Source organism: Anas platyrhynchos, chromosome 1 (genome assembly GCF_047663525.1).
Source record: "Anas platyrhynchos isolate ZD024472 breed Pekin duck chromosome 1, IASCAAS_PekinDuck_T2T, whole genome shotgun sequence".
In the NCBI taxonomy this organism is placed as follows: domain Eukaryota; kingdom Metazoa; phylum Chordata; class Aves; order Anseriformes; family Anatidae; genus Anas; species Anas platyrhynchos.
In genome coordinates, this window is record NC_092587.1 from 85,062,676 (window position 1) to 85,090,024 (window position 27,349).

The 27,349-nt window shown below is 39.9% G+C and overlaps 1 protein-coding gene across 2 annotated transcripts in view; it reads right to left on the reverse strand.

The window, feature by feature from the left end:
- SLC22A15 (solute carrier family 22 member 15) overlaps positions 1 to 23,208 on the reverse strand; it is a 49,649-nt gene extending 26,441 nt beyond the window's left edge. The window contains exons 1-8 of one of the 2 annotated variants that reach the window (XM_038185680.2): positions 22,695 to 23,208; positions 10,523 to 10,735; positions 7,304 to 7,436; positions 6,069 to 6,233; positions 5,025 to 5,154; positions 3,126 to 3,341; positions 2,306 to 2,446; positions 1,440 to 1,525 (exon numbers count right to left, since the gene is read on the reverse strand). In XM_038185680.2, the coding sequence (XP_038041608.2) occupies positions 1,440 to 1,525; positions 2,306 to 2,446; positions 3,126 to 3,341; positions 5,025 to 5,154; positions 6,069 to 6,233; positions 7,304 to 7,436; positions 10,523 to 10,735; positions 22,695 to 22,901 (1,291 nt within the window). In that variant the 5' untranslated portion in view covers positions 22,902 to 23,208. The remainder of the gene's footprint in view (positions 1 to 1,439; positions 1,526 to 2,305; positions 2,447 to 3,125; positions 3,342 to 5,024; positions 5,155 to 6,068; positions 6,234 to 7,303; positions 7,437 to 10,522; positions 10,736 to 22,694) is intronic. The other variant, XM_005022948.6, reaches the window with a different exon arrangement.
- Positions 23,209 to 27,349: the final 4,141 nt, after the last annotated feature.

Below are 27,349 nucleotides of genomic sequence, written 5' to 3' on the forward strand. Positions count from 1 at the left end.
TACTGAACTACTATAATAGATCTTTTGGCAAGTTGAAGAAAAAAATGACAGACGCTAAAAAAAAAAAAAAAAGACACTGGCCACTTAATGTAACTAGTACCCTATTCAGTCATAGTTACATATGACACTATGATAACATACTTTCTAACATTATTACTTCAGAAGATTACTTTGGAAGAAAAAACAAGAGACAGGAAGATGCCACACAGAACCATACCAAATATCCCATCCAGCTCAGAGCTTTGTCAGAGTGCCTAATGATTATGAGCTTATACCTGGTACATCAGAAGACATTAAATGGCTAACAAGGAAGGCTATAGAATAAGCTGTTACTGCCTTGAACAAATTGTGCTTAGTAAGGAGAGTGGTGCTTACTTCTGGCAAACTAAGAAACTGCTAAGCTTCTTAGACATTTTGTTCCTGTCTGACTAGCAATTCAGCGCACAGGTGATTTCTCAAAATCCAGCAGTTCTATCCTCTTAAAAAATCTTTCTTTACACAAATTCTAAAGGGAGCTTGGATTGAAATGCAGAAACTACTCAATGATTGGCACCAGCCTAACAAGGGTATCTCTAATATCTTGGCTCTAGTATCTGGAGTATTTCTGGGAACTTTAGTTGCACAATTCTCTAAAAATGTTTTACCTATTATAGCCACTACCATCTACAGCTAGTTATTTATGTGGACAACAAGAGTATGTGCGTTTAATCTTTTAAAATCATGCTAATTTCACATATTAGAAACATTTTCACTCATTGTGACTGTTACACGTGTACAAATACTACAAGCTGAGATGAATTTATGTACCTCACATTCAAAGAAAAGCTGTTCACCGTACTATTGTGTTTCTACCATTTCAAAAAACATATGAAAACCAAGAAACGAACATTAGTTTCTTTAGAAAAAAATACATTGAATTTAAGAACTCTCGCTTCAAAAGATTTTCAGAATACTCTCTGAACTATATGTTACGTAGCTACATGACTAGAACCACAATCACACCCTTCTCAAACATTACAGAGCAGCGAGGAAAAGATGTGAACTCATCCCTTAATTTACTTCTTGGAATCTTTTGACGTTGGTCTTTCACTTGGAGTCATACAAGTTGCATGGGTACTGTTTATACTGACAGATTCATAGCTAATGAAGATATTCCAAGAAACATCATTCAGAAACACTGAACAGGAATGACTGATGTGATTAAAAGTGTAAGTCTGAATCCAAAAACAAGTTCAAATCCACACCTTTTCAACAAGAATTTCTTAACATCTTAGGAAGGCTGCTGCTTATTCTGTGAGTTAGCTTCTCTGGATTTAAAACTGCAGACTCACATGTGGTATAAGCCTAATGCTCTGACAACAAACAAATTCTTAGGCTGCAGGATGAGGAGTTTTACAACTCCTTATAAAGTACTCCAGGAAAAAAAAGGAAACGTTTACCTTTCTTTTTAGGAAGAAACATGACAATAAGACAAGCCAATCCTCCCAGGAACAGAAATGCACTCAACGTTCGCTTTCGACCAAACCTGATGTCCAAAAAGGGATATAACCAGTGAGTCCTCTAAATTCATGTTGTCTCTTCACTTGCAGCCAGAAATGCTGAATGCCTTCTCCCACAAACATTTCTTCTCTCACAGTTTTTAAACAAATTGCTGCTGCTCTCACTAAGAGGAGCACTGAGAAAGTCTCATGCAGCGGCTGACAATCTAGGATTTTTACTTCATTCCCACTGTGTGTACATATGTAAAGCTGCTCAAGAGACACGCAGAAAGGAGACTGGCAGGTGAATTCCACAAAAAATGAAAGACATTCTCTAGAGTACCATGAATCAGGAAAAGGCTAGGTATCAGACTCAACAGCTTTGCTCACAGATCCACACACAGAGCAGCTATTGTATGGCACCACACAACAGTTTCAGCCGAGCTTAGGTACAACTTTGACCTAACAGTGAGAATGGGAATTACAAGACAAAGGTGAGAAGAATGCCATCTTGTGTTAGCACGGAGTCAGCACAGCTAGGTTTGACAGATCAGCCTCATCTTTGAACCAAATTTAGACAACTTGTTAACAATAAAACGAGCTGCTGAGAAAAAGTTAAACTGTTATTAAACTGTTACTAGATGTAAAGATCTATCAGTGGCACTTTCAAGTTAAAGAAAAAAAAAGATTTCTTAGGAGTATACACTGAAATACTAAAATTGAAGCATGAAGCCCCATACTATGGATATAGAATAGGGGAGACAATATGCAGGAAACTTATCTGTGAGAAAAAAAAACAAAACACATTAATAGAATTTCATACTTACCATTTTTGGTTAATCAAGTAAATACAGATTGGGTATGCTGGGATTTCTATCAACCCTGAAAGGGCTAAATTGGCATAAATGCTTCCACCTAAGTCACCTACATTAAGGGTAAGGCCATAGTAAACCAAGCTGCACACAAACCTGTAAAAGATAAAAGTAGTATCAGAGCTATATCTTTGACTGCCACGTCAAATTACTGGTCTGACACAATGCAGTATAAAATATATTTAGTATTTCAGATAATATGCCTTAAATTTTTCTCTGCCTTCCTTTAATTTCTATACTCCAGTACACTTTTATTCATTCTCAAATTCTGATTTTTCATATTTCTTTTGTAACCCTGACTGGCTGACTTCTCTATGGAGATGAAAGGAACAGGTCACTAATTCATTCTGCAGGAAATCATCAAGGCGATCTTCTAACTCTCATTTATGGAGCAAAAAACGACTATTCTGAACTAAGAATTTAGAAAAGCAAAAAGAATATAGCACTACGCTGCCTGCTGTCAAAATAATGCCTTTTTTCTTAATACATCGTCCCCCAAGAATACACATTATAAAAGCAACTGTGTGAACAGCAACTCCAGAGGACTTGGATACCCTACCACACATTTACTTCAAAGTGGCAGCATAAAAAGCTCAGGGCTAGTAGAACTCCCCAAAACACAACAGGTACTTCTGGAGAGTTACATTTCTGGTAGCAAACAGCAGTAGTGTCATGGGTTCCTGCTGCAAGCCCTGGCAACAACTGGTAGCACTTTCTTTTAAGAAAATACACACACTCATTAGACACTGCTAGGCCTACAAAGTATTTTAAGTACCAGGTGAACATCATGATCAAGGTGCGTCCCAAGAGAATCCTGTATCGGAACAGATCCAAGAAACTGCCAGCCTCTCTGGGGCTTCTCTCTGCTGGGAGTTTTAATGAAAAAGTGTACTTCTGCTTGCGGTTCTTCTTTGCAATGAGGTAGAGGGCATCTTCTGCTTCATTCAGCCGGCCTTGCGAGTATAGCCAGCGGGGGGACTCTGGAATGAATCTGTAACACACAGTTTCTGATTTTAAAATACATGTATCATAAATACACACACATATAGATCAGATACAGCTTTAGGGCTTTTCTGTTCTACATTGTTAGGCTTGCCTATGGAAATAAGGCTGAAATATGTTTCAACATAACAGGTTTTTTTCAAACAGCCCTTTAGGTATAGAATTCACTTACTGAAACAGACAAAACACGTAGAAAGGAGAGGGAACATGATTCATATGTAATTTAGATAGTGAAAAATTACATATATATGTATACACACATACATACACAATACTATAAATTGTAATATCATTAGGGTTCATTCTAGTGAAATTATAAATTAGAGGCACCATATAACTAAAAGTAAGATTTTTTTGCAACACTGACTAGTTATCTCCTGTTCCTCATGTTTTCAGCATTTCCCCAAATTTTCTCCTATAAAGAGCAATGCAGCAGCTGTACAAAGACCAGGCTTTTGTTCCCATACACAGTGTTTAACTGATAAGTCTATAACTCCAACACAGCCGACAAAACAAATCTCATACCACTTTCAGATTCCCAGAACTAACTTAAACTTCAACCTTTTGCCAGAACTTCAAAGATTCTCTCTGACCAGAAGTGTGATCATTAATTTAAAAGCACAGAATCACCTTTTTTTTTTTTTTTTAATAAGGGTTTAGAAATGAACATGTTTTCTTTCCCATGATAAAAGTCTGGTAATAGTTCCTACAAAGAATCATTTTAAAGCAATGTGGGTGGGAAGCAGTGTGAAATTTGGAATGAAAAAATCTGAAACAGTTCTGAAGTCCCATACATAAAACACTTCAAAAAAATCAAACATACTATGCAAAAGTTAAAATACAAGTTAAAAGGCCTGAAATGCCACTGTTTTAAGTTTTGAAGTATCGGAAATGTCAAGTCTGCCTTTCACCTTACAACCTTCAAGACCTCTCCCTGAGTTCTGATGCATCCTTTGAAAGGACATTTTGATTGTTTAACAAAAAACTAGTTACTAATGTTACAGATGTTGGAAGGAAAGAAACAAGTTTAAACAGAAGCTAAAATTCACTTATTCCCTCAGTTACTAAGTTTTTACTGTCAGAAAATATATGAGAAAGATCAGGTTGCATCATACCTTTCAGCATTGAAATCTACAAACAAAAAGCCCAACTACCTTAAGAAGCCTTCTTCTTCTTCTTTACTAATCACAATATTAAAAAAGCAAAAGGAAGCTGCCCATTGTTTTACATGTCACCTTTGAGACTGTATGTGCAAGCAATTTTGATGCTCTTCCTTCCATGTAAGCAGAATTATAAAAGAAATATCAAGTTATTACTTAAGCATAGTAATGTTTTTGTATCATTTAGAATGTATATACAGCATCTTGTAGCACACCGGACAACAGTTTAAAGCATCTACACATACCAGTGAAAGACCAGGATGTTCTTCTATACTACTCAAGACTGTTCCCATCTACAGTAATAATGCACAGACAATGCAACATATGCTTAGGTTTTCAGATATTGCAGCACTGCAATTTAAAATAAGCACAGAACATAGGGTGGTAGAGGTTGAGAGAAATACCTTAGTTACAGCACTTCATACCATCCTAGAAAAGCTCCTTGACTTAATTGTATTTTCTCTCATTTTTGACATCTTCCTTGAAGGACTTCAGTTTGAAAAATAACTTACAGAGAGAGAAGAAAGACTACTGTTCCTTCCAGGTTAACCACAACAGCCAGAGTCCTCCAGGATCGAATGAAGTACCCTAATAAAGCATACTGGGCAATTCCCACAGCAAAGAACAGGCCACCAATAGATCCTAACATAAAATAAAAGAAACAAGAACAAAACACCATTATCATTCCTTTAAGGAACACTGCTAACTCCCAACATGTGGGATCATACATAAACTAACAATTCATTAAAAAAATTCACTCAGCAATACAGGCAAATACACAGCTATTTGACTGAAGAATGTTCTGTCCTTCACCCACATGGAGTAGACGCATTACACCTAATCACAAAGATCAAGTCAAGTCCAAGAAACACCCTTCTACAGCCTCCTCACCCAAATCCCGGTAAATAATTAAGTTTTGTAATTCTATATGTAAATGTGTATATGTATATGTAAATTTTTCTGTGTGTAAAAAATACTACAGACCACTGGAAAATGTTATTTTTTGGAATATACAGTATTCATTTGTAGCTCTCATGATTTGCAAGATAATCTCTTTTTAAACAGTCACTGATCTCTCATCAGAACACTTCTTTGCCCCTTATCAGGGACTTGGCAAGTCATGCCAAGAAGAAAGACTGTACCTAAACAGTACAGTATATAGTCATCATATCTGAAGTACAGCTTCAATGCTAGTAGCCAGGACAGTTAAAGGCATCTGTATCATTTGATCAAAGGTTGATTACCACATGGGATGACTCATTTTTGAGTGCTAACAATAGTTGTCTCATCTTCCCATTATACAAGAAGTTTTTTTTATTTATTTTTGAGAAAAGCCTTAGACAGTTTGGGTGATGCAGAAATATAAATGGCCAAGTTATCTACTGTGCTTGTGTATAGTTCATATTAAACAAAGGAAGGCTTAAAGATTGGTGTTACACAAATGCTTAAGTGAGTAGAATTAACTCGGCAAATGCTAGTGAGCTTTGGGATTTCTCTAGTGGTGTGCATGATAAATCTAAAAATTCTGAAAATAGACATTGACACTCAAATTTTACCTGCTAACGCCCAGTATGCAGTACCCACACACTCATTCAGAAGAACAAAGGCCACCAGCGACATCCCGCCATTCATCACCCCTACCAAGAATCGGGACATGGCAAAGAATTCATATGAAGGTGAGAAGCCATTTGCAATGGCAAACAAGATGTCAAGGGCAAAACCTGAAAAACAATGCAAAAGATTTAATTTCAGAAGAGCATCTCACGTAAACCAGAAGCAATTGTTAGCATCTTTACTTGATTTTCAGTGACTTATGTTTTAAGTAAACCCATTCAACAACTGAAAAACACTGCTACATGCCACAAGTTCAGGCAAAAAGTACCCAAAGTCAATATCATAACAGGGGAACATTAGGATTATTATTTGATACATGATTTGCAGTACTACACTTTGAACTTCAGTTCATGGAAGACTTTTTTTTCAAATATTCAGAACTACAGCAGGGCTCCAGCTAAATGGCTTCATATTTATCCCCATACAAGAGTCACAGACTAAACAAATGACAAAATACCTCCTCTCATACTTGGAAAGCACTCCGTATAGGCTAGAGATGAGAAACTTAATCAGAGGACAGTGTATTGGAACTTTGCACTGCATAGCAGGCTCATCTTTTTCTGCTTTGAATTAATTAGGTTGTTTCTTTGAAAAAAGCCACTGGTTTTAATTCTACATACTCATCCATGGACAAGTAAGTTTATAAACACACACACAAAACATGAAGTTCCAAATGCTGATTTGATCTGGGGACAGTAACAAAACCAAAAACTTACAAAGTTTAAAGTGATGAACCCAAATACGAGAAAATTAAATTATGCAGACGAGAGATGAAAGGTGAAAAAAATCACAGCAGGTTACACATGAAAGAACATTGCTAACAAATTAACAGGAATATTAATTGCAACATGAGGAGATCCCACGAGCATGACAACCGCTGCATATACTCAGTTCTTAAATGTAAGCTCTAATGGTACACTTCCTAAACCCAGAACATCTCCCAAATGCTCAGATGCTGACTGAACAGTCAAATATTGATTTCTTGTCCCTGGAAATACACTGGGTAGGACAGTATAATCAAGTGTACTGGAAGGACAAAAAATCACAGCATGTAACTCACTGCTGTGTATCAAGCTCTCAGCAGAAACTAGGCTCTTGCCACTCATCTTCAGAAACAGGACAACTTCACATCACTCATTTTGTTTGGTTACCTGTGAAACAGACCATTACTGGTTACCTGTGAGATAGACCTTCTTCCTTCCAAACCGGTCTGAGAGCTGGCCAAAGGAAATTGCTCCAACAAACACACCACTGAAGTAGAAAGAACTGGCAGCGCTGACTTTGTACGATGTGTTGCCAATTAAAAACCACTGGATGGAGACAAAAAAGGAAAATTAACCAGAGTAAAACTGGTTCTGCAATAGTTGGAGGGGGATGACATACTTTCAGGATGATAAAACCTTTCTTAAGTCCCCTAAGCATCCCATTCAATCAGTCATCAGTCACTGAAACAAATGCTGCCTTCCAGACTCTGGATGGGAAGAAACCAAATGTATAGCTCCCCCAGATTAAGCACAGTCTTTTGTTCTGAACTCAAGAATAAGTCCCTCGTGGGATATTGTAATTTTGCAGCCTTCTACCCTCTCTCTCCCTTTTATTGCCTTTTCTCATATAAATCTCTTAAGTAAAATCATTCCTACCTCCTGATATATATTGCTGAAGTGTGTAGGCACACCATGCAATATAAAGCATTGTCATTTACATCCAGAAATAATCTTCTCTTCCTTATGAACTGTCTCATCACTGAGAAACACTTCGGTAGTTTTAGACAAGTTTTGTGGCATTGCTTTTTTTTTTTTTTTTTTTTTTAAACAGTCCACTTTCTGTAACTTCTGTAACTTCCAGATCTTTTCTATTCTGAACACACACCTGAACCTCATATGATCTTATAGACTTCAGTGTCTCAAAAAACCCTCCTCTTTCAGGTTGAACCTTTCTCCCATAAAAATCTAGAATTAAATTATGCTATGTTCTCACTGTTCAAAAACTATTGCATTTTTTTATTCTAAAAACTTGTATTTTGTATTATTTTTCTTGTATCTTGTATTATTTTGTCTTGTCTATTATTTTATCTTGTATCTTGTATTATTTTATTACTCCTCTTGAATCTCAAAATAATAGTTCCTTTCAGTGACACCCAACTTTTCTTCTTGTGCTGGTAAACTGGTGATGATTTCATTATCCCTGCAATAATACTATTCCTCTCTTTAGTACCTTTTCCAATACCAAAGCCCCATTAGATATCCTAGCTAGCTATGCTTATAGTATTTCACATCTCAGTTACAAACTACCTCACCAAGATCAGGGAGCTGACAAAATCATTCAGAAGCTCCAAGAACATAATAGAACATAATTTGCTTACTCTCAGTATGTGCTTCACTCTGAATTGTCATTTAAGTGGTGACATATTTACTGACAGTTAGTAATAGGGTGTCCAGATTCTGATAAAAATCTCTTCTAAAGCAAGCCTTGTGACCACAAATCAACTCCTCGAAGTTTAAAAAATCCAGGAAAATTTATTATAACAGCACATTAGATTAATTTTAACTTGAAATAACACAGTTAAGTTCATAAGAGCTAAAGAATCATTCTCTAATTTTGGTATAAATGTTAAAAAACAGCCAACAGTAGATACTATGTCAATAGATTCTTTCTGAACTGTTCAGAGATCAAGGCAAAATTTGCTTGTGGCAAAGCAAGGTTTGTTCTGCAAGCTAATCACAGTGACTAAGAAGCCCTTTAAAGGACTTGAGGCCTCTCTCCTGAAAAAAAAAAAAAAAAAAAAAGGAATACTATGCATCTTTTTACATCAAAATATTTTTCAGAGCACTTCTGCAACAGTCAAGTTATTACTAAGCGATTCCACAATGTAAGCATTAAAAATATCTTCCCCAAATGCAGAAAAAACTTCTCTATACATTAGTATAGAAACCGCTTAGCAATCAGAAATCCCCAAAATAATATCAGACCATTTTGGAAAAAATACTCCAAGAACTTCATAGTTAACTCAGTTTTCAAATGTACCATGCATACAGTTAAATTTCTGAACAAATTGTATCTTAGTTATGGAATACAGGAGAGGCAACAGGATTTTTATATGCATGGGCCTTTACTGAAAAGTTCAGATTCTGCTTTGAAGTTCTTTAACGTACCAGATATCATGAGATATTTCTTAATTTTGTATTTTTTCGAGTAAACTTTGTTCTTTACCTGCATTTCTTACCTGTGCAACTAAAACGTTTAAGTATCTTCACAAAATTTATATCCTAAGCCACTGCTAGGCTCCATGAACATGTCTCACGTGTCAAGTTTAAGAGAATAAACAATTCTTGGAGAAAGTAAAAGCAAACCAGGAAAAGCCCAGAAAAGATTTTAAAACCTTTTTGACAATTAGCTTTAAGTTATGCTTGAAGAAAAGCTACTGTCCATTAGGACTTTAATTTCTGTAGTGGCATTAGCACTCATACCCACTTCATTACCAGAATAAGAAGGCATGCCTGTTGTATACAATTGCTCGGTACTATTCCCAAACTGGCAGTTTTTATTAATATGCTCATAACCAATAACATTAAGTACTTTACAGGACTAATTCAAATAGTATTAATGCATTTGGTCAATAGCCATGAATTATCAAGCAGTGCTCTGCTTGACTTAGTTGTGTAGTGCTAAATTCAGGTCTCATAACAGCTGCAGACAGATGGGGCTCCTGCACAGAAGAATGGCATTAATAAATACTCAAGGCCGCAGGAATGGCAAGTGTTGAACACAACAGTGTGGAAGCTGCAATCGTTCCTTTAGAGGCTGTGGCTAGACCATGAAAGAGGACACTTACAAAACAGGCCACACTGATAAAGCTAAAGCTTATTTTGGGATAGAACATATGCAATTGCTTTGTCCACCTTGCTCCCCACTGCTGATTTCCTCCCTCATACCTGGAGCAGCAAAGGAACAGTAGTTTCTTCTCCAGTTTCTTTACTGCTTGCTAATTGCATGATGGATGCATTTTATTTCTTACCATGGAAATTGCAGAAAGTGGCCAGAAAGAGCTCGAGATACACACAGGATTTTGAACATATTAGTGCAATTATGTGATTACAGCTCAACTGTGGAACCAGGCTACAAGACCCAAGATGCATCTCCCATATGGAGAAGGCAGGTACTTTTGGAGCAGAGTGTTGGTCAAGATCTGCATTGCAAAACAAATGTAGCTTTTGTTGCCAGTAAGGATATGAATAGGTTACCTGTTCTCTACCTGGAGGTAGCACCTGTTTCATTTGCTAATCAAAACACGCACTAGTAGGGAAGAGAGAAGCAGCAGTGCCGCCAGCTTGCCCCATACCCCCCCAGTGCCCTTTAATACTTACACACGAGGCAGCAAAACACCTTCCAGACTTACCTCAGAAACTATTGACGTGAAGCTGCCACTGAAGTGTACGTGCTTGTGAACCTCGCTGCCGTTGGCGGTCAGGAGCCATTCCCCAAAGGCCCTCTGCTCGCTCGCCGACTGGTTGCCATGGCTCTGGTTAGCCGAGAGCTCTTCGAGGTCCCAGTGGTAAGGAGGAGTTGCCCCCACCAGTGCAATGAGGATGGCTTCGGTGGCCACATAGAGCTGAAGTGAAAGACAAGAAAAACACAGATGCTAAGCGTACACCCAAGCAATGCTTCCTTTGCAGGTGGATCAAAACAGTATCCAAAGAAAATATGAAATAGGACTCTTTCTACCCTTTTTACCAAAATTGTTTTTTCCTGTGAATCTCTTTTACTATCAATAAAGACACATGCAAATATATAGATATATATTTAATATATATTACACATCCACACAAGGCCTACGTTCAGAAATTAACAGCTGGCTTTGTTTAGGGAAAATATAAATAAAACTGCTGGAAACCCGGATGTTTTAAACCTGGCGTGGAGTAGGGTCACTGGTTCTTGCCCAGAAAAGCATTCACAGGCCACTGCTTTAACAGTCTAGAACATTACAACTTCACCTTAAACCCCAGTGTTTTAGACCTCTTTGAACACAGAGGTACCATGAGTTTTGCCACAAAAAACTCATGGTAAAAAATCTAAGAGACAAAAGGAGTTGATGACAACAAATCAAAGACCTCTGCCAATTCCCCAAACAAAGCCGCCTCTTGTCTCATGCCCTTAATAACTCATCACTGTAGTTCCTGACAAAAAAAGGATCTTGTTGCTTCTCCTGACGATTACCTTCTTCCTGAAAGAAATCTTTGCTGCCACCCCGTCCCTCAAACCCCATTTCAGCCACCTCCTGAATGCAGTCCTGGCTCTGCTACCAGCACCTCCTCAGTGTGTTCTTGGAAAGAGCATGCCTCTTGGAAGTGTAGCCTCTCACAAGGCTGCTACACAAATAATACTCAGAACTGGAGAGAATGTAGATAGGATCAATAAATATTCAAAAACTGAGTTATTACACAAGTATTTTCCTTCCATCAGCTCCTTTGTGTTCCACATGACAAACTGCTGCTGCAGTGCTAGGAGGTGAATGCTTCAAAAGTTCATTCTCTTTCCTTTTTAAGGATAAAAATAAGTGGAAATCAAAAGGAATTTGGAAGAAAAAGCCACAATCTGTCAACCATATTATTAAAACTAAAGAACAACTTCTAAACAGATGATGAAAAGTGAAAGACCTCATCTGAGAAAGAAGGCAATTACTAACATTACATGAGGAAGGTGGAGTGAAAGAGCTGAGTGGGTATGTTGCTAGGGATGTGTGGATACAGTACTCTCAAGTCCTCAGGAAGAGTCTGAAATCACTGAGAAATTAGAATTACAGGTCATGATCTGTGGTGCATCCCTGCATTCTGACTCACGCAGACAATTCCATGTCAGGACTGAGCGGTAACATCCTTGTTTTTGTCTTCTGAAATAATAAACATTTTTGAAGTAGTTCAGGAAATGAAATCTTCCAGGCATTTGGTTTAGGGAAAGAAAGCTGAACACTTTTCATTTTTGCTCCAAGTGAAGCCCACCCCAGCTACAGAAGAATAAATTGAAAAATAAATGATTGCAGGCACACAAAGAAACATCATATTTTTTTAATAAAAAGTCAGCCTTAAGCATCCTAGCAGCTGCAGCAAGCAAGGAAAGAATAATAGAAACACTTTCAATTAATATGCTGAATCAGAAAAAATATTCGAAGATGGTGACATGCTTTGATATTATCAAACACTATTTTTTTCTATATTCATGTTCAATGAAGTCACTGCTGTGAAGACTGATTTTTCAGATCATTTGCCTTTTACTTTGGCTAACAGGTATAGTAAATCCTCTTAATTATGTTGCAAAGCAGAAAAAAAAAACAAACACAACCCAGTTTATTTACAATTCAAAAGACCAGAAACATTTTCTAGAAGTAGTATTAAGGACATGACCAAGCAAACTCAAAGCTTACAAAGAACAATAAATATTGAAGCTTACAAAGAACAATAATACAATAACAAAATATTACATTTTTATATTAAATATATAACAAAAGAACAATAATACAAGAACAAAAATACAATTTTAACACTGAAAAAAAGGTAGGTTTTTTTTTTTTTTTGTATGTTTGTTTTAAATGAATCTGGGGGTTCTCCTCTTAAGAGCACTAAATGCTGGTGCTTAGCAGTAACACAGTTATTTAGACCAGTGATGAACACATAATACCTTATTCTATTTTGATGGCATTTTATAACAACTTAAGGTGTAATGTGGTTACGTTATACTATGTGTACCATGGCAAATACATACTACAAGTCAAATTTATTTGTCATTTAATTAATACCTGCTATTGATATGCCGTATTAATTAGCTGTACGTGGATGCTAACAGCTCCCCACAGACTTCCAGGCACTGATCTGCATTAATCAAGACAAACACCAAGCACAAGGGGAAGAGGCAGCGGCACATAGTCACAGATGAGAAAGAGTGAAGTTCTGTTAGTTTCAAGTTTCTTCTGTTCATTTCTATTCTTTGTAGGTTAAAACTTAGTGTCTGTGTAGATTAGAAATCCGTGATGTATAGAGGTTTACTAAAAGACAACATAATAATCTGTAAGTTTTTGCTTTCTTTGCTACTTTGACTTTCTTGGCAAAGTAAAGGGAATTTAAGTCAATCATTTACTGCTACTTCATTAACAGTTTAACTTAAAATTTTAAAATTAATATTAATAGAGTTGCCTGCAACTTCTTGACTAGCTTTCTCAATGGTCATTTTCCTAATAAATGACTTTGAAGAAAAAAAGTAGAATCTCTAATACAACTAGCATAGGGGCAGAAAGAAAGAGCTTACACAGTTTCATTCATGATGAACACAAAATATCATTTAAAACTTAAATCTAATTTACCCATGGAACAAAAGCAAGACTTAAATTCGACTATAATATTTGAAAGCACTTCTTAATCAGCTCACCAGCTATTCACAACCAGGCTAGACATTTTACATAAGGATCAGCTGAAGCATTCGCTGCTGAACAAAACAACGAGCAAGCCACTAGCTTCTGACATTTCAAATACAGAAACGTTAAAACTACACCTTAAGGGGAAGGCAGAAATTTAGAAGGAATAATGAATGACCTTGATCTGGTAAAAGCCTATGATGAAGAAATTTACATTTTGGGGTTAAAGTCATTTCTCCTGAACACAGTACAAGAAGATGAAAAGCTGGAGGGCCACCTTATTTTTGAAAGCCTGATGAACTCATCTGCTTTGAGTTATTCCAAAAATTGCAATTTGCCTTTAAATTCATGTGTTTTGTTTTGTTTTGTTTTTTCCCCCAGATAACCTTTTTTTTTTTTTGTGTGTGTGTGTAGAAGAACCCTAAAAGCATCTTCCTGTTGCAATGTTATTATCTTATGCTGACAACATGCTCTTCTATCAAAATACCTTTCTTCATTTGGTAGCAGAGTAAGAGAAAAAGTAGCACACTACAAGGAAATGTCCTGTTGTATTTACAAAATGAAGAAGAGCCATGTGCAGAAGAACACAATGTAATCTTTCAGACACTTAACAACTCCAAATCCACTCTGATAAGAAACACTCCTCATGAAAAACGTAACCAAAAAAAATTTACCTTCAGTGACAGGTTGCTATTACAACCTGCAAGCTAGATTTCCCCATAGGACTACAGATACACAGATGACAAGTTTTCTGGTAAAGGGTCATCTGTCAGTCCTGTACTGTACCAAAATCTTGCAAGACAATTACCTACAAGATTTACTCAGGGACAGATGAAACAGCTTATAGGATTTGAAAGACCTCTATAGACTCCCTGACTGGGCCACACCACTCCCTTGAATAAACTAACATCTCGAACGCTACCTACTAAAGGAAATGAAAGATGACCATAAATATATATATATATTTTTTTTCCAGAAACAGTGTAAGAAGTACAGGCAATAAACATAATACTAAGAAGACCTGGAATTTTTTGGAAACCTAGGTGGGAAAACTGAGTGCTACAGGGCTTCTGATGTGTTATAAAGGAAGTACACCAAGCAGAAAAAAAAAAAGACTCAGTCTTGCCCTGTAAAGCTTCAAGCTCAGTGTCAGGAGGTTTGCCAGATCTCTGAACCACACAGCAGTTGAATGCACACTGGCAGGCCAAAAACAAGAGGCCAGAACTGCTTTCAGAACAGTTTGAGGCAGCATAGCCTAAAGCATTTGCATTTTCACAGCATGCTGGATGACGTACAACACTACAAAGGCAAGCATACCTATCTAGCGTGGGCTCATATGCTGCAGCTCAGAGGGCTGGCACAGGACTCGCCACTGCTCTGACTGGATCCCTCTGCAAAGGAAATAGAGCAAACCTTGCGTCATAGGTTGACAGGTCTCTGAACACGAAGGAGGAAAGTGTAGTATCAAAGTGCTATTTTTCTGCCTTTAAAAACAGAAGGCAGGAAGAAAGCTTTTGTGCCTTGTTAGAATATCCACATAAAACCCTGCAGTTCTCTAAACATTCACACATGGCTAAGATAGAGAACCAAGCTGCAAAACAAGAACTGGTGATCAAAATTACGCAGAGCACTATAAACACTCCTGCGTCTTCCTATTTGGGCAGAAGTAAAGTTAAATTGTATTAGTGTCTTAGAGGCAAAAAGGTGGCAGAGGTTCCTAGTCCAGGTTAGGAATTGACTACGTACCAGCCCAGGACTGAACTGTCTCAGTGACACAACGGGATTACATGAAGGATAAATCAGCAACTGCTGGTAAAGAGGCAGGACTTGTAAACTGGCAGGTGTCAGAGCTTAGCCCCGCTTCCACAAGCGAGATCATTCTTCCATCTGCACTTCATCTTGGTCCTTCTTTCTCTCCTGATCTCCCAGCCTGCTTTGGCAATCAACACATCTGAGTCAGGGCCAGCATCAGAAGAGATCAAGGCTCTCACCTTTCTCAGCACACTGGTTTGGGGCACTGCCAAAGCACGGGTGAGCATCTTGGTCTCACAAACAGAGCACTTTAAGGCTATGCAAAGAGCACATCCTTGGCTGTGCCTGGACCTCCTCTTTACCAAACGACTAAAGCACTTAACTCTGTAAAAAGATGCAATTAAAAGCATACGCTGATCATTTCAGAAGTTTCTGCTGTTTAAGGATTCAGATTAAAAGACGCTGCTGACATTTGTATCAGCTGCTTTCATTCATTTAATCATTTCAAGGACTTGCCTGAGGATAAGGGATTTTTAATTTAAAAAGAGCCTTGGTTTTAGTGCTACTTCAGAGCAACACAATTTCTAGAAATGAAAGAGTAGTTTCTCCAACTTTGTGGTGGAACTGCCTAAGCCAGTGATTTCCAATTTCCAGTCCACAGGACTCAGAAGCCCCTGAATTACTTTTAAAGAGGTTCCGTGAAAAATAATTAAGAAACACCAAAGTGTCAGCAGTCTTAAATTTACTGTGGAAGGATTTAATATCTTCAGTGGGAAGTCTGTAGGGGGCCTGCAAAATTCAAAGAGATTTAAAAGCTCATGCCTTTCTCTCTATATATATTTTAACACACCAGTAATTGAACAGCATGCCACAAATTGGAAGCTGGAATAAGCTAGGGACAGAACTCTTCTCAGCTTTCCCTGCCCTGGGATCTCAAAAGCTTCACTGCGCCTCGCAAGGCAAATTCGAAACACCCTTCCTCCCAAACCCACAAGGATTAGGAAAACAACCAAACCCAAATACACTGTTTACCCAGGTTAAGTACTGGTGACAGAAGACCTGACTCCCTCTCAAACCTAATCAGAGATCAGACTGTAGACAGGTAAAACCTAGAGAACAAATGCTATTCCTCCAAAGGGCCTCCAGTCCACTCAGCTGCTGCTTGCAAAGAGCAGAGATTTTACTTTTGGGAATCAACGCACATGAACCACAACGTGACCTATAAACCCAAGTCACTATGTTAACTACTTCCATCTTTTTCTTTTAATAAACTCATTTGAGTGCACTGAACTTTATTTGGGTCAAATAAAGAGAAACAATCATGTGCAAACTGAAAACAATTATTCTGAGTCCAACGACACATCTACCAGTTAAGTCAGCTGAGAGAAAAGGAAATCAGACCCTCTAAAATGAGGAGAGCAGTGATGATGTGGCTTGCTAGTGGAAAAACACTGAAAATTTATTGCCTACAAAACACGGGAAGATTACAGAGTGTGTGTACATAAGGGCAGTGAAGAAGGAAAGGGAACTAATGTGTCATAAAGTAAATATATTTAATCCATAGTCTTTGCTATCCAGTAGAACTGTCTATGATAACTCCCAGGCTTGTCTTCTGAAGGTGCTCAGAGCTAGGCTGACTGTTCCAACAGAATTTGCCAGGCTGAAAGCCGTCTTGATTAATAACAGAAGACAGGATTGTTCCAGCTCCTACCACAGCTAATCACCATCCCATCGCACAAAATATTTTATGTAACAGTAGCTTCATTGTTAATAACCCTACCACTACCATCTCCCATACAAGATGGAAAGATGCCAGGCACTGTTGACCTGATGCCTCCAAGTAGCTTTCCGTTCCCAGTCGGTAAAGAGGCATCCATGCCCTCAGGATACTGACTTGTGGGTGTTTCTCCCAAAATTCACGCTTCTTGCTATATCCTTCAGCAAGAATTCTGGTAAGGTCTTTCAACAACACATTGAACGGGAACCTTTCAGGACTGAACTGCAAAGAAACTGAAGCCAGCCTTGTAAATTAGTTTGCAAAAGCTGCCCAGAAGTGTTTATATGGAAACGTACATAAAAAACATGAGGTTTCAGTGGCAAAGAGTGAATGTAGTGATCATTAAAAGAGCAAGAAAACCTGGGAACTATGCGATGATATGTAAAACCACCTAAAAATATGAGGTCAACTATGCATGCTTTGTAATTAAGATCCAGCTAATGAATAGAAGTTCTTAAAGTTACAGCTCATGTTTCTTCTGTGCATCAAGGTTGCTCAGATCATAATTCCGTGTATAAGCATATGTTTAAAGCTTAGCTGTATTGATGATACACTGGCTTGGACTAAGACAAAATCTTGAGGGAAGACAGGCATTGGCAGCTGATAAGGAATTTGTGACTCCTACTTCCCACCAATCCATTTAGCATGATGTTTGGAAAAAAATGCATCAAGTTCACAACTTAACATTAATCAATAGGGATGAAGTTACTGGACTTCAGACTTCTGTATTACACCTGAGAGTTAAGAACCCCACTGTTAACAAAGCAGATCACAACTTATTTTTGTTATTTCATGCTTTCTGCAGAATATAATGCAGTGTCTGTAGCAGCTGCACTCACGTTTCCAAGTCCTAGCTGTAGCATCAGAAGAGATGACTGATTATTTCTTTTAAGGAAGAGTTAAGGATCTGAAAGTATTACAGAAAGACCATGCTGAGTCTTGACTATATTTCTGGTTCTTCTCCTGGATAAGAACTCCACTAAAGCATTGGGAAGTCTCAGTTAGCATCTAAATCATTATACATGAAATAAAAATCAAAAACGTGACCAAATAACAACCTTTTTTCCTATAAAAGGTCCCCCCACCCAACTGAAGCAAGCAGTAGGACTGGTCTTTACTCACACATCCTGCCAACTTTCAGGTAGGAACATTTCTTAACTAAATGTGTAGCAATGTGTCTTGCAGTGTAATTAGTTTACCTACTTATGCCCACCCAAAATATTTTTCCACCTGAACAGGAATAAGGACCAGACGAAGGCATTATTTTCAGAGCTGCAACTATGTTAGAAACCTTCATCACTTCCACAAGGGAAGTAAAAGTCCTTGTATTCTTTAGTATAAGCATATTCTTAAGACACAATGTATGAAATATGTGGGAATAAGGAGCTCACCTCAAGAAATTAAAATTGGGACTCTGTACTTTATCTGTTTGTATTGCCACATTTGAAACCACTTTTCCACACAAGTGGCTGCACACATCTGATGCACATTCTGCAACTGCTTTCCCAAGAAGGGGACTTAAAACTTCTCCCACAAATGTTAAGAAAAAAAAGCAGCCAAATAGTGAGGTAATCAAAGTGAAGGAATGTCACACAGCAATTCCATACAGCTTTTTTATACCTATTGCCTTGCTTACATACCTTACAGACTCTTAAAACTGAACTATGTCTAAGCTACAGTGCAAGTAACTTTGGGCAAACAGCATCTGTCATGAAGCCCCTGAACACCTTTAGCCACCTATGCTAGCAAGTGTATTCTTTCCTTCACTTTAAATTTTTCATTACACTTCATATTTGTTTTGTGCCTTCTATTCAGATATGATCCTAACAGTATGCCTCATCAAGGAGGGACTAAACTGTATTATTTTATGACCGGCTCCACATAGTTCAAAGAACACCATAATTGGCTCAAACAAGCATTGAAAAGATTCACTGACAAGGTTTTATTAGTGTCATTACAGATGCTGAGTGATGGTGTGCTCCCACACCTTCCTGTATTTCATCTTCTGAATGAATAAGAAATGTTCTGTCGAGAAAGAGAGCTAAGCCACGGAATCACTTCTGTATCTTATGTGGAGCCAGACACTGCTCCTTCTGAATTATTTCTAAGGATTCAGAAAGAACTTACCTTACTTAAGCTATGTGTCCAAGTACCTGCTTTCCCTCAGAACATTTGTGCAGATGGGCTGGTTAAAGAGCAGCTTTCTGCATCATGATATCATGCTGCAACTGCATCAACAATGACTTTGTTTTAACTTAAGGCAAAGTATTCTTCAAGAAAGTTGATTACACTAATTCCATCTACACTCATTCTCATTCCATCTTCCCTTCAGTTAGTAATAGTTCCAAGCTAGAGAGAAACAACACCCTAGGTAATTATTCATATCACTGTGCAAGGCACATGTAACCCAACTTACCACAAAGCATTTTTCAGCCTTGCAAATAGGACCTCCCTTTTTAACTCCAAAAGGTTTAAAGAAGCCTTTTAAAAGAGACATAGTGGCAATACACTGCCATTCTTCAATTTCTGTTTTGGTTCAGATCAGATTTGAGCAATCTTGTAATTCAGGTTCACTGGCAAACGCAAGTCTCCTTCAACTACATATATTGAGAGCAATAAACATTTTTATTTATTTTTTTAACACTTGTGCACTCTTTAGGCATCTGATCCAGATGTGAGATCTGTGTCTAATGTTGCTACACACTAAACACAAGACACCATTTTAATAATGTATGGATACATGTAGTGAGCACTTTTCTAGTAATCAATGGGTGTCGCAAACCTACTTTCAGTTCAAAGTAAAGTTGTAAGTATTCCAAGAGTTATCAGCTCACTTTATTCCTCCCTCTAACTGTCTTGAAGATGCGCTAGAAATGCAAGACTAATGCAGCCTGCAATTCATACAATTAGCCCAACCCCATATCCTTCAGGTAAGTTTGGCCTTTGTCTAATTCTATAGATACTGGAACAAAACATTTCTCTGTTTTAGCTATCATCATGCCACTATAAAGATATCAACCACTGCTACAGAACACATCCAAAGATCTTCCAAATTCATTAGGCTGGTAGCAAATAAGCCAAACACAGTTCAGTGCAGTAACAGCTCCAACAAGTTAATGAGTAACAGCAGCAGGTAGTAGAGGAACAAAAGAATCAGCAAGAAAGTGAAATCGAATACCCTGCAAAGTTGAACAACAGTGGCTCACAAGACTTAGGCTAATTTTGCACAAATGACATACAGAGACAATTTTCCACCTACAAGCAACCTGGAGGGTTTTCTTTCCAGTGTCAGCTCATCCCACAGGTCTAGCACCAGTTCACTAAAGCCTGTGTGAAAACTGACTGCCATGTGGAAAGTCTCACTCATACAAACTTCAGCATTCGGTGCAACTCGTCTCAAAGAAATTCTGTGAGCTAAACTATGTTTGCATTTTGGATTCAAAGATCAGACGTGAAGGTTTTACCAGGGCATATCAGTAGGGCTACACACAGTTCACTGTAGAAGTTTTTAAGAGAAAAAAAAACAACACAACACCGTGAGATGAGGGAAAAGAACTACAAAGTAGTACGAAAGCCAATAGATCAGAAACATCCAGAGATGAAAAAGCATGAATTCCACATGGAAAGCAAAAAATCTGTAGGGAATCTTAAGGAGTAGGGAAAGCACAGAGTTTAAGCTTAGTACATTGTCAAGACCCTTCATCCAATACAGCCTTAAGACAAAACCGATTTTCACCCTGTGGTATTGTTACTTTTAAGAATGTAGAAATATTTTTGTTACAAATATGGTAGCAACACAAAAACCACAAGCCAACTGAGGTAGCTTGTAGGAAGGCACAGGGAAACAAGCAATCAACTGGAACAGTCAGTCCATGGCAGAGGCACTGACAGACTAACACGAGTTCTCTTCCTCTAGCTAGGTGGTGTGTCTGAGGCACTGAGAGCCCATGATTACCCAAGTCCACATCACACACCAAAATACATTACTTTCACCTTCGTGTCTGTCCTTCAGAACTTGACAATAAATCAGACAAGTGGCTAACACCAGCCATGGCACCTCCCTTCAGACTTACTCTAGCACATCCCAGTGACACATTACATAACCTGGCACCCATAAAGGAACACAGAAAGCAATCAGCCACTCAGGCAGGAGCCAGTGGTATAAATCTGAACCTACCCACAGACTGAAAGGCAACATGCTTCACATCTAATTCCCTAGTGTTTTCTGTACTTCACATCTGTGCAGGCATAGGAGTTTGTATCAGCCAGGGGGTGATCCTCATTGGTAAAATTCAGGAATCAAAGATCAAATAATTTGATAATTATTTAAAAAAAAAATCTGTACACCTGTTCCATTCCTCCCCCCCCAAAAAAAATATTCTGAATTTGCTCTGTGATTTGCGAAAATACTTCATGTATTTCCCATGGCAGTCTACTTCTGATATGGGAAATACTAGTTAATTCATTACAAAGCAAGCAAATAAAAAAGGCATTACAGGACAGTTGAACCACACTACCCAACCCTCTTGGAGTACAGAGCACTCGTTGTAGTTGCTGTTTGTTCCAAAACATGGACACCACTGGAAGGAAAAAAGTAAGTATTGTTTCCTTGCTCTCTCAACTTCAGCGAGCATACATGTCATCTTGCCAGTCAGCCAGAACATCAAGTTCTAAGCAGTGCTGAATTTTAAAGGATAAATAAGTTAAATCATGGATGGAAAATGAAGAAAAACAGTACAAGGAATGTGAAACTTACGAGGCCTTTGCCATTCATCATCTTAGCAAGCAAGTACAGAATTCCCAGCTGACAGGACTGGGCGTATGAAGTTTCTTTGGTCCCCTTACAAAGTTTCTTACTACTGCTATCAATCCCTTGGCTGACAGAAGACATCTTCAGTCTCACAGCTCATGACTGGAAGTCATAGGTTACCAGAAGATATTGGTCAGCAGCAGGAGGGATGCTTTTAAATCCCCCCCTCTTCCCTCCTGCAGCTGGTACGTTCCCACAGTGGCAGTAATCCAGCATTACTAAGCCTAGTTGAACTCACTGCCACCAAGTTTTGGACGAGTTAGAATGGAGTCAAGTGAACTTTTGTCAGATTCAAGCTGTACCTTATCCCTTTGGCAAGGTATGAATGTACACATATTGTCCTCATCTCCCACACAACTTTGGGAATGGACACGAAGACAAAGCAAAGCAGAAGTACGGACGGGCTTGCCAGCAGGTCACATCACTAGGCTCACAGGTCTCTGAATATAGTGCTCCGCTGTTATGCTGGGCTCTGTTTCTATCACTGAAGCGTTTTGTTTCCATCACTGACCTTACAAGCACTTTGAATCTCGCAGGAATACAGACCTGAAAGGCTGAGCCTTGCCCAAACACCTAGCACAGAAACACGCTGAAGACGAAGTCAAGGCAAGATGACATATCACGAGCAGTCGCAGCCCATCAGCTTTTTAGGTGCCAGCTCCTACACTCACAGGCATTACCGAGCACCTTTACCTCTGCAACCCTTCCTGCACCAAGACACCACCCAGAGAACACCAGCCTAGGCCAGGCAGTGCCAGACCTTGGCAGCACTTGTGCCAGCAGCCACCACCACCTCCCAGCCCGGCAGGCAGAAATCCCTCCCTCACCTGCAGCAGCACGGCCAGCAGGACGCACAGGTACACCTGGTAGGGACCCATCTGCCCCACCAGCGGGAACGCCTCCTCCACCTCCATCGCGCTGCGCTGCGCCGAGCCCGGCCAGGGCAAGCAGCGGTAGCAGTGGTAGAAGCGGCAGCAGTGGTAGAAGCAGCAGCAGGAGGAGGAGGAGGAGGAGCAGGAGGAGCTCAAGCACATGCGCCGAGGAGGGGAGCGGCCATGGCGGCTGCTGCGAGCATTGGCGCAGGCGCGCCTCCGGGCGTTAGATGGCGACGGGGGAGAGGGGAAGGAAGGGAAGGGAAGGGGCTTGGGTTTCTCTGGCTGCCATTAGCCTGCCCTCGGGAGGGAGGCGGGGAGGGGCGTGCGAGGGTTCAGTGAAGGGGTCTGTGAGGGAGTCTGAGGGGTCTGTGAGGTGTTTGAGGGGTTCATGAGGGGGGCAATGTGGGATACCTTGAGTGGCTGGGCTGCCTACAGCAAGCAGACGGTGCTGAGGAGATGGGTGCTGCCTGTGAGGCAGCAGCTCCTGTCCCAGCTTTCTGGAAGCAAATAAGGGAAGGGTGATACACTGGACCCCTCAAGAACAAGACGGACCTTTGTCAGCACACTAACTAAATGGGAAGAGTGCTCTGAGTCCCTGCTAATGATGTGGCTCCTGGTTTTCTGGCAGCCTCCACGCAGCACTTCACCTCTGATGTAATTTCTTCATAAGAGCAAAAGCTCAGTTACAGTCTGTGCTCAGTGGGTTTGCACCTTCACTGACCAGTTAGCCCTGTGCCTGAGAAGCTCTACCCACATAGGGCACCCTGCTTAAGGCCTGTAAATTTATGCATGGCCCCGTATCTTGACACGCCTCAACTGTGGGATATTCTGTAATTATGCTTCATAGCATACCCACTGTTATGGATGTCTTCATAAAACTGTAGTACTTGGGCTGTGTTTTATGGAAAGTATTTTTTTAGGGAGCCTGCATTGTGAACGTGTGGGAGAAGTTCTCATTTAGAAGTAATGAGGCTGATTTGTGAAGGAATGTGAACTCTTCTGAGAAGGGAGATAAATACATTTGTGTAATACTCAATATTCACTCAAAGTGGCCGTGAACTTTTCGCTATCCATTTTCATTCCAAATTCACAATAAACTTCTGAGAACATGCAACAACCTAGGTTGTTGAGACTTTTTATCCTGATGATACCAAAAAGCAGCAGTGACATCTTCATGCCTGTTGTGGTTTTTGTCCTGGATACAACAGCTGGGGAAAAAAAAAAAAAAAAAAAAAAAAAAAAAAGGACGAGAGCTGTGTTGTGAGGTGTGACCTTTAGTGCCATGCCAGGGGCCTGGGAAATAATATCATTTCCTTGCCATAAAAATCTCAGCAAATTGACACGCGTCAAAGCAATTTGCTCTTACTATGAAATTCACCTTTGCCCTAAGCATTTCTTTTCATATTTGAGGCTTAGTACAGACTGATTAAAGGCAAAACAGCAAAGGATTTCTGAAATGTCAGGACCTTTCTGGTGTTCATCCAACCGCACTTGTCTCATTTTATTACTTGGCTAAGATGCAGAGGAGGTGTTCTGGTGCTCAGGATGCTCGATGTTCCCCCACTCTTTGCACCCTCCCAGTCAATCCAGTTGCACTCTGTGCCAATTGCAGCTTTAACCCAGTTTGCCCAGCACTGGGAAGGGCTGCTGCTTTTGCTGTGAACTCAGCCCACCTCGACTGCCTGCGTGGTGGTTTTACTCCTTATTTTACATACTGCCTTGCAGCCACCGAAGCCACGGGCTCTGCCTCCTTCTCGGGCAGTGGTTCGGGCAGGCTGTACTCACCTCAATTCACTGCTGCCTTCCAGATGATGCTCCTGCACAGCTCAGCTGGGATAGCACCCCCAGCTCCTGCAGCCTCTGGTCCTGACTGTGCCAAAATTACTGTGTTTGCTTCAGGCATACCTATACCTGCTGCAAAAGGTGATGTCCTATGCCTGGGGAAAACAGCTGTCGGGGAATCCATCTCCTACCAGGTTATGAAATGGCTGAGGGACTGGACCATCTCTCATGTAGGCAATAGGAGGCTGTATGGTTGCAGTCATGAGAGGCTGTATGGTGTCACGGTATTGGGTTCAGCTACCAAAGGTGGTTTGTTCACTTGCTCATTCAGAAGCTCACTCCTTTATGTTGCTGAGGAGCAGAATGCGTGGTGTCACATGCTTCATCTCTTGCATGGCTCTGGTGGTATTCACGTCCCTCTCATATTCCCACTTTGTTCTAAAACTTACAGATCTTGATCACAGCAAAAAAAATGTGTGACTTTAGTAGGAATTTGGCATTTATTTATTTATTTATTTATTTATTTATTTGTGCTAAGCCCATCAGAATTCTGACCTGAGTGTTGGCAGAAAGGTGATGTTTAGTGTCAGTGTAAAGGATGGGACTTGTCAGGAGTGGGTGCAAAGAGTTTACCTGTGAGACACGGGCCAGGGACGTGAAGCAAGGAGCCCAGCTGAGTGTAGGGAGAGGAGAGGAAGAACAGTCTGTGTGAAGTGAAATACCTATTAACTGTCACCCTAAACCCCAAACACTCAGGTCACCTCACGTCACATTCTACAAAGACCATATGGTGAACTTAGAGGAAAACAGGCTTCTTCATCTTGCTGATTTTCACTGACAATGAAGGGTGTCTGCCCCATGAGCCCACTGGTTTCGGAAAGGATTGGGTGCAATGTTCAGAAGTTTCAGCCTTTCACTGGCATAAGGATAGCGCTGCACTCCACTTGGCCAATGGTCTCGCCTCACTGGAGCCCTCAGAGCTTCCCAGAGTATTATTGTCTGTGAAGTTCATTAATGTGCGATTTGCTCCCTCCTCCTCCTCATTAATAACCATGTCAAATAAGAATAGTCTGAACAATCCCGTCTGTGGGGAATTTTTCTTTTAATGAGACTGAATCAGCCTTCTCACTCAGACATAAATATGGTATCCCCAAGGTTTTACCACATTGCTCCCAACCTCCCCCTGTTACTACTGCTTCATTGCTGCTGCACTTTAGATGCTTAGATGTCAAATTCTTGCGGGCACCCCAAAACAGAGACAGAGACAGCCTCATGGCTTCTTTTTAGCCTTTCTCAAGTAATTTTCATGTATGTTCAGACCCTTTGTCTGTGTGTAATGATGGCCCAGAGCATTCAAAGCATTAGATCTATGTAAATGCAAAAGGATAATCCTAAAATAAATTTCCATCTGAAAAAACAATTAAATCAAATTTCTTAAAGCTAAAATCTCGTTCTGGTTCATTGGCGTTGTGTTCCTACATTTGTTGTATTAATTCATAATGGATTCTGACACAGCTGTTAATTTTGCATAGGAGACACAACCAGTAATAGTTTGAAAGAAGACCTTAAAGAACTGTTGATGTTCTCACCCTCTACTTGGGGATTTCTGACCCATTCAAAGGGTGGCCACACAGATCCTTGATTCAGCATTTGGCAGAGCTGAGATCTAGAGCAGATCTGTTCCTGATGGTGGAAGTGTTCAGCTTGTCCACCAGTGGCTTAACAAGTTGCTGTGAAACTCTTTAGCCCAGGCTGCTGTGGATGCCAGAAGATAAGTGGGTTCAAGTGAAGGCCATACAAGTGCACAGAAGGAAAGCCTTCTGAGGTTTATCAAATGCAAAGAGGAAGCACCTCTGGCTTCAGGAAGTCCCTGAGACACAAATTGTTCAGTGCTGATACCTGGAGAAAATGCTTACTCTCTCTCCTTATACGCTTGCCTAAGCATCAGCTTTTGGCCACAGTAAGAGATAGGATTTGGGGCAGAAGGACCTTTGCTTGGATGCTGCACAAACATTTCCACAATCTTGCACTTTAGCAGGTTCCCATCCCCTCCTGGCCTCCATTCCCTTAACTCACAGAAGGTTTCCACCACATCAGCTAAACTGAATGCTGCATGACTGAGCTCTGACTGAGGCAATGAGAATGACAGCTGCAGGGAGGAGTGGTTCAAACGTCTTCCATAAGAAAATAAAAGGGTTATGGTTCATAAATACAGCTACTGTTAAACAAGCCTAGGGCTAACAAGGTTCCCTCCCTGGACAAAAATTATGCAGAGGTTCTTTTCCTCTCATAGCTTGGTCTGATCCACAGCAAAATGACAGGAGCAGTCTGAGAGGTTGTTTGGCACCTGCCAGAATGCTTGCCTTTGCTGTCTTCCTCTTACAGAAAATGAAGATTTTTCCAACCAGACTAATCAGCTGCACATTGCAGCTGGCCTGCCCCATAATACTATGCAAAGCTAGCATATGGCTCATTACAATACACCCTGACTAAGTGTTCAGCCAAACAATCCACCAAGGCATTTTTGTTTCTCTGATGTGCCCTTTGCACTTTTTGCAAACAAAGCAACAAACAATTCCTTTGGAGGCACTTTTCAATCTTAGATGAGGCTTGAGGATGCTGAATTTCTGGCTGTGCTGTGAATGATGTTACAAGCTGATTCCCTGTCCCTTGCAAGATGGACAGTTGTCAGTTGCAAACCCGCTCCAGTTCAGTTTCCAGAGGGATCTGAGCTTCCCCACCCATCACATGTCTTTAACTAAATACACTAGCTAGTTGCTCTCAAAATGACTCTCCTGGCCATGTCCTAAGGCACACACCTGTGT